Below are 18,080 nucleotides of genomic sequence, written 5' to 3' on the forward strand. Positions count from 1 at the left end.
GATAGAGTTGACGTCTTTGCACTTACTGACTTCTCTGATGTGGTGGATGTTGCTGGGTTTTGGAAAATACCATTTTTTTTATTTCAAGGTATACAGTCCTGGGGGTTAAGGAATTATTTATCAAATTGGGATAGGATCAAGGAAACAATTGGCCTAGCAGTGTGATATATGATGGAGCAGGAACAGGTGAAGCAGGTGGGAGAGAAGGTGTTAAGGTTGTGAAGGAGTGAGGACAAGGAGCCTTAATCCTGAGTCCAGATGATGAATCTGATATCTTCATGATCTGGACTCAGGGTCAAGACACCCATCCTCACTCCTTCACAACCTCAACACCTTCTTTCCCATCTGATTCACCTAGTTTTCCCTAGCTCAGTGTTCTGCTTTGCTGGATGTTATTGTCCCCTCTGATGGCTCCAGCTGCACCTCTGTTCACTGTAAACTTACCAACCACCAACAGTACCTGCATTTTGACAGCTGCCATCCCTTCCACACCAAAAAGTCTCTCCCATACAGACTGGCCACCTGGGGATGGCACATGTGTAGGGACAAAAATTCCTTTGCCCAGTATGCCAAAGGTTTCACTGAGGCCTTCACAGACAGGCACTATGTCCCAGACCTAGTCCGCAAAACATTTCCCCTGCCATAGTCCTACACACCCCCAATCCTCGCGTCACCACCCAAGAAACAACTACAAGTGAGTGCCCCATTCATAACCAAATACCACTCAGGACTGGAACCACTGAGCCACATCCTTCATCAGGTGCGTACGTATCATCATGCCCTGAAATGAGGGACATCCTAATGAAGATCATCCACACCCCAACTAAAGCAGTGTTCATAGCCCACCCAACCTCCACATCATTTTAGTCCATCACTGTGACACTCCCAGCTCCAGTCCCTAACCACAGGGATTGTATACCTGTGGAAGACCTAGGTGTAAGATCTACCCATTCCACCCATCCAGAAATTCCTAATCCAGTTCTGTCACAGGCTTATTCTACCCTATCAGAGGCAGGGCCACCTGCCAAAGCAGGCACGTCATATGCCAGCTCTGCTGCAATAATCACACAGCTTTTTATGTTGGTATGACTACCAACCAGCGGTACACTAGGATGAACAGCCACTGCCAAGCTGTAGCTGAGAGCAAAGTAGACTACCCTGTGGCATAATATGCAGCTGAACATGATATGCTGAATTTCAATGGCTGCTTCACAACCTGGGCCATCTTGATCCTTCGTTATATACCACCAGCTTCACTGAATCGTGTAGATAGGAGCTGTCCTTACAACACATTCTCTGTTCCCAAAATTATTCTGGTCTCAAACTAAGATAAGCTACTGTTGTCAGCTGCTCCACCCAACTGTTTCTGCCCCCTTCTGTCCTATCACTTTCTTCCCAATTCACGTCCCCTGACCCCCATTGTATGCTGCTCACTGCCCACGCATCCACCAGTCTTCTCTGCTTCTCTCCTTTTCCGCTCTCCATTTCTTCCCTCTCCTCTTTCCCACAGCCTCCTGTTGCTGCACCTGGCAGCCTAGTTCCTGTACACTCTGCTAGAAAGTACTAGTCTCTTCCTCCCTCTATCCCACCACCCCACTATCCCTCCCCCTTTCCTGCCCCACTCCAGATTGTTGCTTTCATTTAATATGGCAGTTGTAGTTTGGTCACAGGGGCTGGAGACAGCAGTCGGGCGCACGCGCGTGTGTGTGAATGTGTATAAAATTCATTGTAATTTATGACATGTTACTCATTGGCCCTTGAAAATCCAATGACATGTGGAACCCCACCTCCAAGCTGTGAGGGTAGGACAGGCCAATATTTCATAACTTATAATTGGAAACCAGATTTGCAACATTGTACTCCTCTGACATATTGAACAGGGGCTACTCGGTGCCCTGCTGTGGCTGTGGCTCAAGGTGAATGCTACTTTACTTAGTGCTGGAAAAATAGTACTGCCAACATCAGTACACCTGGTGTTTCACTTTTCAAAAGAGCATACACAGGACAAAAGCATATCTGTGGGAATATCAGCAAAGACATTTCTGAAGCTGCCACCTGAGTCTTCATGACCTGTTGACACTCGTTGGTACACCTTATCTTTTAAATATACCCACAGAAAAAAACCCAGTGATGTCAAATCTAGTGATGTTGTGAGCCAATTAATGGGGCCACCTCTACTGATCCACCGACCAGTGTAAGCAGGGTCTAATACCTCCCGTGCTTCAGTTGCATAATGTGCTGGGCATCCATCATGCTGCAACCACATACGTTATTGAAAGTCGTGGGAAACGTCCTGCAGCAGTCCCAGTAGTTTCTGTTCCAAAAATGCTCGATATTTGTTTCTATTCACTGTGCCATTGATAAGATATGGACCAATGAGTTTGTTCTCCATGATGCCACAGCATATGTAAACCGACAGAGGACATTGATGGTCAGCTTACTGAACCAGTGGGGATTGTCTATATTCCAGTATTGCATGTTCTGCACTTCAAAATGCTATCCAGTTATGGAAATTGGTACCATGAAATCTTTGCTGCAGTTACATGTGGTGTGGATGATACTTATGAGGTTCCAATGTCGTGACAATACTGCCTACGAACGTACCAGAATCACAGAATAATTGACAGGTACTTACCCTTGGGTTATGGTGCACTGCCGCTAGTACAGTTATTTCATTAGCTTCTCCTGTAACAGGTTTGCTTTGTTTCCTTTTGCCGGTCTGTACACTGTCATCAGACATAAAGGCGTTCACAACCTCAAAAATGAACGAATGAGAGATAGCTTTCTGTGGAAAGTGCTTGGTGTACAAGGCAACAGCAGGCTCAACATTTCTCCTATATTCTCCATAAATCAGGATCAATTCAGTTTTTTCTTTAGTGGTTGCAACATTCATTGTCCACTTGCACATCTATTCTCCAGATGATAGGTAGCTGTGCGGGCAATAAACTCTGTGCAAGTATTGTAATATTTAGAGCTGCTATCTGTTCTACGTCTACATGATATGTGGGCTCTAGTCACAGTCTATTGCATGTTATGATATGTCGTAATTCTCTACATGGTCATGATGGTGCATTGAGTAGTCTACTGTTCGATATGTCAGAGGAGTTCAGTGTTGTGAGTGGGGTTTCCAAATAAAAGCTATGAAATACTGGCCTGGTCTACCCTTGTGTCACAGAGGTTGGGTTCCATGTGCCTTTTGGTATTCAAGGGCCATTCAGTAGCATGTCGTAAATTATGATTGTATACCCATTTTTAAAAGTATGTAGATTTTGCCAAAGAACTGTAATCTGCAATAAAAACAGGGGTTCCCGTAAAAGATTACAAAATTGCCCCCCCCCCCCCCCCCCCCTCCCCCGCCAGCACCCATGCACAGAATGGGGTGAGGGGTCGAGTGAAGTATCATTGTATGGACCCTTCTGAGGCAAACAAATTGGAATTATAACTTTCTTTGGTCCAATATTAGTTCTTGAAATATTTCATTGTCTTTAGTTAAAATGAAAACCCTGTATAAGACGATCTTAGTGAGATTAATGATTGAGCTGTTTGCTGTGAACCATTCGTAAGTCTGTTCCATTATTATCCTGGCTGCAACATGTGTGGATTTGTTTGGATCCTTTATCAGTGTGCTTGTATTGTTGACAGATGTGTCATGTTTTGGGGACACTTTCAATTTTCTTGTTGATGGAACAATTTCATTCTAGAGTACAGCAAGCAGTTTGATACAGTGGCAAATGTATAGGGGAAAAAAGAATCATATTACTGTGTGAATGATATAATGCTGTTTGTGTCTGTCAAACATGACATTATTTTACACCATGTACTGAACAGATTTTTTCATTACAGAATTTACAGGAAGATAACCATCAAAATCCAGTGCACTAACTTTTTAATAATAAGAAAAGGAAATGATATATGGAGCTCTTTATATGTGTTAATTAAACTTGTTTCCATGAGGCAATAGCAATCTCTGACAAATGACGAAGCTCTCTAATCGAAGTTAATTGCTCTCCGTAACGAGAGAGAGAGAGAGAGAGAGAGAGAGAGAGAGAGAGAGAGAGAGAGAGAGAGAGAGAGAGAGAGAGAGAGAGAGAGAGAATTTACTGTCATACTGTTCATTAATGCAGTTACCAAAAATGCTGTACTGCTGTATAGAAAGTGCAAAAACTATAGACATGTGACCAAATTTCTAAATAGCATAGATATGTGTGTAGTTAAAGATCTCAGATATTTAATTAAGTAAAATCTTTCAGACAGTGATCATAATTTAACTCTTTCCCTCAGGGTGTTAAAATGGGCAGACCAGCTTGGAGATGAACTATGGAGACTAACTACATCAGTAACAAGAGCACATGATGTTCGAGCTGTAAGTATTGTCCACAATTTCTTAAGTTCTTATAATTTTGATGTCCGATGTATGACTTCTAATGATTCAACTTTTTTTTCAGAGATACAAATACTTGAATGCAAGTGTCAAGGAGAGAAGTGGGGCTGAACTTCTTAAAGCTATGATTGAGAATGTTGAGCGAATGCTCAAGTCAAAAATTGTTTCTGTCAAGGTTAGTGAATTATTGAATTTTGGTGTATTAAATAAATTTGGAAGCTGCAGTTTGCTGTTTTCACCAGCCTGTTTCAGTGTCTACTATTTCGATACAGTGCATTTGCCTTTTCCTATGGAAAGGACAGATTACTACTCACCATATAGAGGAGACATTGAGTTACAGTCAAACAATGAAACAGACCGCAAAAATATTAAATCTTTTGGACTAAGTTCTTCTGCAGTAAAAATCCCATACACATTCACACAAGCACAACTCACACACAGATGGCAATTGTGCCAGGGCCTAGAGCTGACTGTGACTGATTATGGCAGAGCAGCAGTCGGGGGTGGCTAGTGGGGTAAGGAAAACATATGAGGTTGGAAGGGGGAAGGATAACGGGGCAGTGGTGAGGGAAGATGCTTGTGCTTCCTGGCAGAGCGTGCCTTGGTGGAGACCAAATAAGGCTGTTAGATGCAGTGTCAAAAGGTTGTGCTGGGACGTGGGGCGGGGTGGGGAGTTGGAGGGGAGGGAGGAGAAAAGTAGGGAAGGGAAAACGACTTATAGGTGTGTGGACAGGATATATGATGTATGTAGTAGCAGAGTGGGATCAGGGAAGGGGATAGGTAGCTGGTAGACAGGGACCATCAAAAGTTTAAGGCAGGGGAGTTATGAGAGAGTTATAAGAGAGTTCAGAGCTGTGAATTTCAGAAAAGCTGGTGTTACGTGGAGAAATCCAGGTGGCACAGGCTGTGAAGCAGTCATTAAAGTGAAGCACATCATGTTGGGATATGTGTTCAGCAACTGGATGGCCACAGTTTAATTGTGGCTACAGTTTAATGGGGCCACTCATACAGTTGGACAGCTTGTTAGTTGTTATGCCCTTGTAGAAAGTGGCACAGTGGGTGCAACTTGGTTGGTAGATCATATGGCTGCTTCTACAGGTGGCCGCCTGCCTTTGATGGGACAGGAAATGCCTGTGACAGGATGGGAGTAAGTAGTAGTGTGAGGGGGTATGGTACAGACACTGCATCCAAATCTGTTACAGGGATATGAGCCATGAGGCAAGGGGTTGGGTGCAGGGTTGGTGTGTGTGTGGATGGAGAAGGATATTGCATAAGTTTAGTGGGCATCAGAATACTGCTTTAGGAGGGGTAGGGGATACTTCTCATTTCAGGGCACGGTGATGGGTAGTCGAAACCTGGTGGAGAATGTGATTCAGTTGCTCCAGGCCTGGATGGTACTGAGTCATGTGATGAGAGCTCCTTTTTTGCCCTTGCCCGTGCTTCCCGGCCACATGCCCCCTGGTCCATGCTCCAAATCACAAAGATGCTTTCAGTGAAGCTGAACCAGGTGTGGGATGTTGGATTCTGGGAGATTAGGAAGGCTTCCTGTAGATTCCCTTCTCTTTGAATCAGAGAAATATTATTTATGACAAATGTCAGTAAGGAATAAATCTGCTGAGAAGCTGTAGTTAGTATACTGAGACCTTTGAAATGGGTTTATTTGTATGGTTTTGACGCCTCACCACAAATAATTTGTATTACTCACTTTTGAACTTGGGAAACTTAAGCTTGGCTTGTCATGTAATCCCAAAATATGGAACTGTATGACAATACGGAATGAAACTAGGTGAAGTGTATCTTATTTCTATTTTTGCAACATTGCAAATAACAATTTGTTTAGGGAGCCATATGAAAGGCATGGCCATGGGCTTCTGTAGCCATTATATAGTTCACCTGCACTCTAACTTTATTTTGATGACCACGTCCTTAATGTCTTGGACTCTTATCGCATTTTAGGACTCGCTTTCGATGCTCGCTTAACTCGGCTTCCCCATCTTCATCAGATTAAGCAAAAGTGCTGGCAGCACCTCAACATTCTTCAGTGCCTGAGTCACACTGACTGGAGTGCAGATTGCCTTACACTGTTGCAGCTGTACAGAGCCCTTGTACAGTCCTGTCTTGACTATGGGAGAATGGCATACGGTTCAGTGTCACCATCAGCATTGCGGATGCTGGACCCTATACGCCACTGTGGAATTTGACTTGCGATGGGAGCTTTTTGAATGAGAGCTGTGAACAGCCTACTCGTGGAAGCTGGGGTCCCTCCATTGCGGATAAGGCAACAACTGCTTGCCAATTATACTGCACACATTCACAGCTCACCTAAACATCTGAATTATCATCTTCTTGTCCCTAACACAGCGATCCAACTCTCACACCAGCGGCCCAGGCCAGGGATTACAGTTGCACTTGGTGTCCAGTCCCTTCTCATTGAACTCAAGTCTTTCCCTCGACCACAGCTTCATCTGGACCTATCACAAGTCCCAAAAGACTCAGTTCATCCTGCAGCCCTACAGCACCTGTTTCTCTATATTCTTGATATGTCCCAGGGTTCAGAGACAGTTTACTCGGATGGCTCGATGGTCGATGGTCACTTAAGTTCATGCAAGACATATTGACCAGCCCTCCTTGCCAGATGTCTGCAGTGCTTTCTCTGGAGAGCTGGTAGCCATCTCCCGCACTCTTTAGGATATCTGTTCCTGCGCTGGGGACTCCTTTGTAGCAACTTCTTGAGTGCCTTACAAGCTCTTGACCAATGCTATCCTTGCCATCGTTTGGTAATGGCCATCAGAGTGCCCGTTTATGTACTTGAACAACATGGATGGTCCGTGGTCTTTATATGGATACTGGGACATGTCAGCATCACGGGAAATAACCTTGCCGACAGGCTAGTGTAAGGGGCTGCTTGTAATCCTAGTCTGGAGATCGGCATACTGGAATCTGATCTTCGATCTGTATTATGCCACAATGTTTATGGGCTCTGGGGTACAGAATGGCGCTCCCTAACTTTGTCGAATAAGTTATATATGGTAAAGGAGTCGACAGTGTGGCGGTCCTACATGCTAGCCTCTTGCAAGGACTTCACATCGGCAATACTTGGCTGACTCATGATTATCTCCTCTGTCTTCGAGGACCCATCCCAGTGTCGATGTGGTTCTTGATTGACAGTAGTCCGCATATTGTTGGACTGTCCCAATCTAGCAACCCTGAGGCAGATTATAAACCTTCGTGACACCCTACCTATGGTGTTAGGTGACAATACCTCAACAGCTGATCTAGTTTTGAGTTTTATTTGAGAGGAGGGTTTTTATCCCCTAATCTAAGGGTGGGTGCCTGGCCTTATCTCTCAGGACTTCACCTGACCTGCATTTTTTACTCTCTCTCTCTCTCTCTCTCTCTCTCTCTCTCTCTCTCTCTTTCTGCTGCTGTTTGTTCGACTTTTCACTATCATCCATTTTTATTCTTGTGAGCAGCCATCCAAGGCCATCTGCTATATTGTTTTAACACTTTCTACAGCTATTTTCCTTTTAGTTAATATTTTCAAATTTGGCTTGATACTTCTACTTCAGTGTTGTTACACAGATAGTTTTCTGGGTTTAGTTCCTTCCCCAGATTTTGGGTTATAGGGTTCTTTTGGAGTATGGTTTTCATCCAAGACCTGTGTGACTAAGGAAAGAGGGACTGATAACCTTGTAGTTTAGTCCCTTTAATCTCCAATCAAACCACCTAACCAACAGTTTGTTTAAACATTTCAGCAGTTGTGTGTCATGCTCATTCCAATTACACTTATCATCATGTTATAATCTAAAAGGTTTAACACCATCAACCTACTCTCTTTGCATGTGCTCATGTTTTGTATGTATTCTGGGTGTAAACGTCTTGCAGAATATGATTTGCATGTTGTGAGTTTGAGTTTAACAGAAAAGAATATACTAGAAACCATTAATTAATGCTTAAAAATTTACATTAACAGCCATTTTCAAAAATATATTTAATTTTTCATTTCTCACAATGTTGCTGTCATCTGCAACCAAAACAAATTTGACATCTGGTAAAGTTAGAATGTCCTGTAGACAAAGTGGAACTCGGTGGGACACTACAATTAATTAGTTCTCAGTTGGTGAAGACTGATGCCTTAATATAGGAATGTTTACTATCGACAGCCTTAGTTTTCTGTTAGAGACGCACAGCTTAATCGTGTCCAGAATTTCCTAGCATGGTTCAGACATTACGTTGCATAAATACCATGATATTCTAATTTACTTAAAGGGATGTCATGATCTACCCAATTAAATGCCTTTGAAGATTCACAGAATATACTAGTGACCTGTAGTGTGTTGTCAAATTAATTGAATACATTCTCAATGTATGTGTAAGTTCTGTTTCCAGCATTGGGAGTCTTTAGAAGTATGAACTGTGACTTGGTCAATATATTATATGTGGCCAAACTGAGAGAAGCCACTTATATTTTGAGAATGTGTGAAAGATTAATATTTGATGGAAGTTGTTTGTTATTTCTTCATCTCCTTTATTTGTAGAGACTATCCACCTCAGTGTATTGAAAAACACCAGAAATTGCACTAGCAGTAAGTGAATAGTGTCATAAATAACTTATAATGGTGTTAAACTTAGACCAAAACTCTGTAGACAAATTATGGAAGGTCTAAAAAATGCCAGTGTGATAGCATTTTCACAAGAAACAAAAACATTTCACACTTTTTTGTGCATGGGAAATAGTGAAAATCAGCAGTGTTTTGACAGTTTGTGCTTCAGATATCTGTTTTACATTTGACGAGCAATATCTTGAACTTAGCAATGTCCTGATGATAGAAAATTTTTCTGCTTGCAATCCAGACATCTCCTCATGTGTTCTTCTGTCTAGATGGTCCAAATGACTTGTGTAGTATAGTTTTTGTTTTACTTTTACTGGATAATCAATAAGAAGAATACCTTTAACATCATGCACAAGAAATTGGACATAGTGTTCCAGACATATGAAATTGGGTTGGTGGATTTTGATTCAGCCCCTATCTTCCACCAACTATTATGATTCCTGTTTCATTTTTGACAGGCAGTGGTGGACTCATCTCATTCACAATAACAAATTGAAGCATAGAATATGTTAGATTATTTTTAAAATGGTTCAAAAATTTATTTATTTTGCTTTTGGTGAGTATACAACAAATGCAGCACCCATATTATACAAACATTTCTTATAGTTTATTCCTCTTGTATAATGTTATTACTATTTTGTTTGCTTTTTACTTTTAATCACCAATTGTCTACTAAAGTTGAGTCAGTGTAAGTGGATCCCTGACAGTTACAGTGGGCTCGGCACAGCAGCTCCGTCTGTCTACCTCAACCAGTAATGTGACACCATTTTGTAAAGGTTCTATGGCAATGCCTCATTGTTGTCACAGCTCTGGATATAACTACTGTTTTTGCTTGCAGCCATTAACACTTTGCAGTTGAAAGCTGTCAGTGCTGCCAGCTGTAACAGATCTTTTTACACTGTCTCAACTGTAACTTATTCTGATTCAGTGTCTTCATCTGAGGTTGCGTTTTTAGAAAGTTCTCTATATGGATTTTTTTTCTGTAGAAGAATGAACACTTTTCATTTCAGTTTCCCATTTCTTAAATGTTGAGAATGAATGAGTAAACTGCTTATTAACCTTCACCAACTTTGCATGCAGTTCAGTTGTTGATAAACTGTCCAAACTGTGTTTTTGTTTTTAACATCATGGTACTCCAGTTTAGCTTAGTTATGTGCCTGTCCAGTGGGTCATAATTGCAATCTCTCTCTATGGTGTGATACAAGCCATCCAGTGTAGAACAATAATAATTTTTTCAGTAAATGAAATAAGAACTTTCTGACCATTTGAATAATTGACTTATACATTAAGTAAGAAATGGAAAACATTGTTCTTAAAATTATTGTTGACTGATTTTCTGCAAATGGTCTCATATTCTCAATTTTAAAAAGACACAACATATTCAAATCTGCACATCTATGGGTACTACATCAGTGATAGGTGTATCACATTATAAGGGAATAACAAATAGGGTGGAAACTTCAAAATTTTTAGGTGTCCATATTGATGTGAATTTAAACTAGAAAAACACATTTTGGATCTCCTAAAACAACTTAGTTTATCCAAATTTGCACTTGTAATCACTGCAGGTCTTGGGAGCGAGAAGCCAGTAAGCAGATAGATTTTGCATATTTTCATTCAGTAATGTCATGTGGGCTAATTGTTTTCATTGGGCACAAATATGCTGTAAGAATAATATGTGACACTCATCCATGATTACCTTGTAGAAATCTGTTTGAGGAGTTGGGCATTTTGACTACTGCTTCACAGTATATTTATTTCCTCGTGAAGTTTGTTGTAAATAATCCACTGTAGTTCAAAGGGAATGCTGCTGTACATAATTACAATATAAGAAGAAAAAATTACATTCATTACTCCACATTAAGGTTGTCTTTATCACAAAAAAGTATCCACAATGCTCCAGCCAAAAAATTTGATCACTTGCCCAGTTATATAGAATGACTAACTTACAGCAAAGTAAAAAATGAAAATGAACTGAAGTTTAACTATGACAACGTCTTCTACTCTGTAGAATAATTTCAGTTACTGTACTGTGTGAAAGCTGGTGGCTAGAAATTACTAACTCATGCCTGTATCCAAATGATGGACCCAATTTCAAAAATTCATATGTATTCAATTATAAAACCAAAATGAACAAGCTTTATACCAATGGAAAGAGGAAGTTTCAAAGTTTGTGGCAGGCAGCGGCAGGTGGGAGGTGATGGTTTCAGAAGCAGCCAGTAGAGTTCACATGGCAATAGGACCATAATTCCAGTTCACTGTCAGTTGTGAGTGAGATGGTGACTGTGGAGCACAAGGTTTTCTGTGTTCCTGAGTTCGTGTTAAGTGAGTCACAGATTGCAGTGGAGCAGGCATTTTGTACCAAGTTCGGTATTCAACCACCAACTCGCAAAAGCTTTCCCTATCGGTTTAATCAATTTAAACAGACTTGGAGTGTGTGCAAAGGAAAAAGCACAGGCTAAGCATGTGTGTGAGGATGATGTCTGGTGGATTCAAGAAAGATTTGTGTGCAGTCCTAGCAAGTCTATCAATAGAGCCAGTCAGAACTTGGAATACCCCAACCAACTATATGGAAAGTTCTGAGATGGCATTTGCTGTACAAGCCATACCGATTACAATTTGTGCAGACTCTCAACCCCAAAGACAAAGAGAAGCATCCCGCGTTTTGTGATTGTGCTAGCAAAGATGGAGGATGACGCATTTCTACAGCGTGTAATTTTTAGTGATGAAGGGACGTTCCACCTTAGTGGACAAGTTAACAGACATAATACCTCCATATGGGGTTTTGAAAATCCACATCCACCATTGCATCATGAAAGAGACTCACCAAAGATCAACGTGTTCTGTGCCGTATCCCTTACAAAGATTTATGGACCATTTCTCTTTGCAGAAAGAACTGTAACGGGACTCATATAGCTGGACATGTTGGAACAGTGACCATTCCCTCAAGTTAAGGAACATTCCCAGGACTTCATTTTCCAACAGGATGGAGCTCTGCCCCATTGGCACCATGATGTAAGAGACTTTTTGAATGATTCCCTTCCTCGGCACTGGATCAGTCGCAGGGGACTTGAGGATCTGGTTCTGCACTTCTGGCCACTGAGATCTGATCTCACACTCTGTGACTATTTCTTATGTGGTTATGTGAAGGAAACTGTCTACTTCCCGCCTCTGCCAATCACTGTGACTGATTTGCAGAACCAGATCACTGCTGCTGTGCCCTCAGTAACAGCAGATATGCTTTTGCATGTGTGGGACGAGTTTGGCTTCGTTGTCGACATTTGCTGTGCAGCCAACAGTGACCACATTGAACATTTATAACATTTATCACATTTATAATTATTAAATAATTATTAAAACTAATTAATTAAAAATCATTTAATTTATTAAATTGATATCAAACATAATGAAAAAATTGGAACTTCCTCTTTTAATTGGTATAAAGCTTGTTGATTTTGGATTTTTACTTGATTAAATATGAAGTTTTGAAAATGGGTCCATCATTTAGAATAACCATGTATTATATTTATGAATGTTTCTGTTGCTTTTAAACTTTGATTTATTGTTGACAACAAACTTTATAAGAGACTGACTGTACTGTGATATTGTTGTCCATTTGCCAATCTGTTTCAAGAACATCTAGAAGAGGTTCTAGGGTGGGCACCAAATATTGTCTTCAATACACACTTCTTTGTAACAAACACTTCGTTTCTCACTGGAGAGTTATGACAGGATAAGATGCAGTGAGACATTAGTGAATGAAAAGTGGAAATGCATGTCATCATTTCAACATTTTTATCTCCAAAGCCTGCTATTTTTTAGCCACAGTGCAAAAGAAGCAGAGCTTAGATGTTTAAAAACATTTATAATGTTTGACTTTCAGTTCAGTTCCTTATCGCTAAGAACATCCAAGCGTTTTAAGTATTATGTTTCATTTATTGACTTTCCCTGCATGCATTTTTTCCAACATTGTGGAACAGGCCTTGCAAAATATAGATTTTGCTTATATAGTATTTTATATAAGTTCAGTGACAGTCTGCTGACAGAGAAATAGTTAATAATTTGCAAATAAATAAATAAATACATTTCGAAGTATTGTGGTTCATTGATATACCCTCACACCATCATTGAACTAAGCTTATAAATTATGTTGCATTTTCACAAGAAATCTCTCATTGAATTACTGAACAGTAATTCCTGGGTATTAGTAACTGTCTTTGTCCATTTTTAAAATACATCAAATGACAGAAATATTAATAGCATATTTTGAGCTCGGTTATGAAGCTTTGGTGGCCTGAGACTTGACAGAACAGTCACAGACTAAAGAGCCATGTTTGCAGTTTCCCCTAGTCCTAGGTATTTGGCTGGCAATTAACAGTACTTTGGGTCTCTTTACAGCAGAAGGGGGAGTCTGGTTCTCAGAATGGCATGCCAACTCCATTGGGATCATGTTTCAGACAACACAGCAGTGATAGTTCAAGCCAACCTTTATGTTAGTTTCAGCTTTAAAGACCCTCTGCAAGTAAGTGAAATACATGATAAAATGAGCTCCTTGTCCAGACCATGAAGGCCCAATGGAGGATGTGTTTTTGGCTGCTGTGTAATCCTCTACATTGCAGCATCATGCAGATGCAGTATGGAGGGGCACGTGGTCAGCACACTGCTCTCCCGGCCTGTTTGCAGATTTTCTAGACATTGAGCCACTACTACTTGGTAAAGGAGCTCCTCAAATGGCATTACAAGGCTGAGTGAAAGCTGTACTAGTCTTCTTGCAAAGGAAAAACCCCAGGAATTGAACCCAGGTCCTCCATATTTCTAAATGGGAAAATACAGATATTAGATGAGAATTTTCGGAAGGGAAACATTCTTTCACGTAGTGTTGGCATCACTCAACACTAGGAATCAACATAAGCACTTATTTTAACTTAAGGAATAACAAGGCCTGTTTGGCGCATCATTTCCAGATGGCCTGTAGTTTTCACCTAAGTATTGCACAAACTCTGTTTACAAAGGAAACACACAACAATTGTGGGGGGGGATTGTTGTCACAGCCATCAACACTCCCTACATTGTGTTGGAAACACAAGCCTGTGATAATTTATGAAAAGTTAAAATCTGTTGTAAATCAGTTGTGACAATAGAGATGTGTCCTTACAGAAGACAACACGAATAAGAGATTTGGAAAACTTGTGGAGTAATATGCCATGAAATTTTGAGTAAATTTCCTAAAGAAACTAAATTAAATTATGAGATTATTTTAAATTCTGTTGTCTTTCAAGGTCACATACATACCATGTAATTCCTGGGTATTAGTAACTGTCTTTGTCCATTTTTAAAAGACTTCAAATGTCAGAAATATTAATAGCATATTTTGAACTCAGTTATGAAGCTTTGGTGGTCGGAGACTTGACAGAACAGTCACAGACTAAAGAGCCATGTTTTCTGTTTCCACTAGGCAGACGGTGAAACAATTTTACTCTATCTTTTGTATATCTATTGGGAGAACCATACGAACAAGAGGTTGAGGAACAAATAATGGTGTGATGCGCACTGCAACAGCTATTTAGCAGTGGCTTGTAGACTATGTTTGTAGAATAAACTATGTAGTATGATTCTGTACTGTTATGAATCTGTGCTTTAAAGACTGACTGATGCTTGTCTGTTACAGTCGTCAATTGGAAGCAGTGAAATCTAAATTTTATGGCTGATAAAATTATGCCTATGTTCCCAACACCATCTTTCTACAGGGCTCTCATACATAGAAAATTTTTAATATAATTTCAGCATGGACCTGCCGACTTCACTAGCATTTATGAGGCATTGGTTAAAAATGTTTGTTCATCCTAATTCAGATTTTCTGTGATCTCCATAATGAGTGCTTGGATATTTTCTCCTGAAAGTCAATGACAAATTTCTTTCTACAACCATGTTCAATGAAGTCTGTGATCAGTCTCTAATGATGTTGATGTTACTGTTAAAAGAACATTAAACTCTTAATCCCTAGCTAGACCTCTTATATAGCATAGGCTATTGTAAAAGTATAATCCTTCACATTCTGTGGACATTCTACTAAATATAGCGTATATGTCACATCATAGAGTTCCACAGTTTCTACTTTTTCTCACAGCTTTACCTTCAGTTCCTGTTGCTAATCAATCTGTAACTTTACCTTTAGAATCCACACTTTTTTGCCCTGCCACTTAATTTATTTTACATTGGAATAAGTCATCTTAAGCAATTCAGGAAAGTTTCATTTAAAGACATGTACAGTGACTGCTGTAGGTAGCTATGTCTTGTTAATCACAAAGCAGACAAGGCACAGTTAATGTGCTGCAGCTAAAGGTGGATTGTTCACCTTGACAACAAATGCTGCAGCCGACACTAGCGAGGCATGGTGATGCAGTTGCAGTAGGCAATGTTACATATTTTATGCCATAATTGAAGTAGTTTACAGGTATTAATGATGTATCTGGGGAGGACTCCTTATTCAATAAAAATGTTCTGTGACTTAGTAATATCAAACTATCTGCGCTAATAGAAGCAAGCTAGGATCCCACTGTTCACTCATGACTCACATGCATTTACAATAATGTATGAACATCAGTTTGAAGTTGTAAGCACTATACTGGTATGGAGACAAATGAGTAGTAATTGCTCAGAACTGTCTCATTCACATTTCTGTGTTGGTCAGTTGTAATAGAATGAGCAACGTGAAATGGTCAAGGCTGTAATTTAACCAGAGTTAATTTTAGGGCTTGGCGTGTTGCAAATGTTATTGGATAATAATTGGAACATTATTTTATCTGATTCCCTGGAATGTAATCGTGAGTACTTTGTCTTGGACGGACATACACCTAGGATGTGGTGTCGAATAAATACAATGGTCTAAAGACAATGCATGTCACCTGTATGGCAGTTTACCTGTGTTCCAGTTGCATCTATCTACTCTTATATTGCCAGGTTGTGGAGGAATTCTGCAGATGCTGAGATTTACATGATGAGACTGTTTGGTGTGGTGACTTCACAAGAACATGCCCATTGATTTGTTCTTAACTGGAGAGTTCTACTGCGGTGGCTGGTCCCCAAATATGGTAGTTGATATATTACATATCTTTTTAGCTGAAGAGGCTTCCCTTACAAATATAATACTAGCCCAGACTCTCATAATGAATCTGTCTATGAAATCAGCCACAGATTCTCTTCCATTTTCTTTCACAATATCACTAATACTCTTGTTCTTCTTTACTGTATTTAAAATGCAGGAAAGATACAATTTAGGATAAAATTATGGACACACATTTTGGAAATAATATTTTCTCTGTGAGAAATCGTATACTTACTGCACATATAAAATTGTATATGTAGATGTTACCCCCTTCTGGTGAATGCAAATACTCCTCTTTTTTACACAATTTACAGTGTTTTAGTAAGCGTAACCTCACACAAGCATGCCTTGTATTTCTTGATAATCTTTTATCACCACTGACTTTTTAATACTGCACTAAATTGTAATTCATATATTATTTTATGTATTTTCTAGGTTTATAAAGGGTTAATTTCTGGTATATAATAATGTATTGTCCCATACTCAGGGAAAGAGTGTAGGGCGAGCAGATGCAGGAATCCTGCACCTCCATTCATGGCGAGGTTGTAGTGGAGGCGATTCACTGTTGTCTTCCTCCGACCCACTATGAAGTATCAAATGTGTATCCATGTCATGTGGATCACTGTGATGAGTGCTTATACAGTGTAGTGTTGGGTTTGTGTTGAAATGGATGAAGGGAAGGGAGAAGGTGAAACCTGGTGCAAGCACACTGCCTACTCCTCTCCAAAAGCACCAAGGGACCAATGAGCTTAATGTCTCTGTAAGATGTACGGATCACTGTCAGCAGTGTTGTATGTCCTCACTTCATGAGATGCTGCAGAGAAGTTTGGAGTTTAATCCAGGGTGTGGAAGCAAAGTTAGGTGATTCGAAACTTAACACAACCACCTCTCCTCCCTTTGACAGGCAAATACTGGCAGTGCAAAATTTCATCCACACCCAGGATTTGAACCAGCTTACCTCCACATTGAGTGCCACCACACAGGCACGTGTTAGTGACCTTGGCTATGGAGGCGGGTTTCTCCTATATGCTCGGAGCTTAGTCACATTTGTGTAACATGTGGATAACTCCTTTCTTCTGTTTAGTGTCTGTTCATGTATACAGTATAGCAAATAATATGTGTTTTTGTATTCTTATGTAGATTTTTCAAATTTTTTGCAGTGTATAATGCAGAAAGCAGAGCAGCTGGCTGAAAGCTTTGACCCTCTTGAGTATGTGAACTTCACATATCACAGTGCAAAATGTTCTCCTGTCAATGAGGAGCCATCAGACTCAGAATCGTGTGATGATGAATACCCGTATGCTCCAATGTATCTGGAACCTGATCGACAGTTTAGTAGCATTCCTGTAAACAGGAGTCACAGTTCAGTCCACGTGCCCACCAACGTTTTTGATTTAGGTAAATAATCTGAATTATTTTAAATTTGTGCATTATTTTGGATTTCAGTAGCCCAATATAAAATCAAGTTTATCTATTATATAAGTACTCCCATACTGATTAACAAGTGCTGTTCTAGTGAAAGGGTAAGGCTCTGCTTAAAGTATATATTTTTAAGTGATAACCTACCTTTTTCTTTTTCCATTTCTAAAGTGCAGCCAAAAGGTACTTGAATAAGACCATAGATAATTTATTTGCAGATAATGAGTGTTTCAAAAAGTTTTTCTTAGTTGTTGTATTGTTGAGAGAAGAAGAGATGGGGCATGTTAGGAAAAGTCCTTATCAGCAGCAGTGCTAAGTGTTAGGCCATTAGCATTAGTCCTACAATCTTCTCCAGGAATGTGTCTGTCATTGCTGACCTACTCATTTGCATTGCCAAGCTGTTGTGGTTATCCTAGATTCTGGCGTGTGATACAAGTGCTGTTAGCAGTTGTTCCGGTGTTTCATTCTTATCACGGTACTGTTATGTCAATAACTACCTGCTTTTTTCATATGCCTTCATTGCTTTTTTGGTCAAGCAGAAAGAACCTGTTATGTATCGTAA

General features: G+C 40.0%; 1 protein-coding gene across 2 annotated transcripts in view; it reads left to right on the forward strand.

The window, feature by feature from the left end:
- LOC124615372 (voltage-dependent calcium channel subunit alpha-2/delta-3-like) overlaps positions 1 to 18,080 on the forward strand; it is a 332,033-nt gene that overhangs the window by 116,328 nt on the left and 197,625 nt on the right. For both annotated transcript variants that reach the window (XM_047143196.1, XM_047143197.1), the window contains exons 2-4: positions 4,282 to 4,363; positions 4,446 to 4,556; positions 17,260 to 17,497. In XM_047143196.1, coding sequence (XP_046999152.1) covers positions 4,282 to 4,363; positions 4,446 to 4,556; positions 17,260 to 17,497 — 431 coding nt within the window. The remainder of the gene's footprint in view (positions 1 to 4,281; positions 4,364 to 4,445; positions 4,557 to 17,259; positions 17,498 to 18,080) is intronic.

Source organism: Schistocerca americana, chromosome 5 (genome assembly GCF_021461395.2).
Source record: "Schistocerca americana isolate TAMUIC-IGC-003095 chromosome 5, iqSchAmer2.1, whole genome shotgun sequence".
NCBI classification, from domain to species: domain Eukaryota; kingdom Metazoa; phylum Arthropoda; class Insecta; order Orthoptera; family Acrididae; genus Schistocerca; species Schistocerca americana.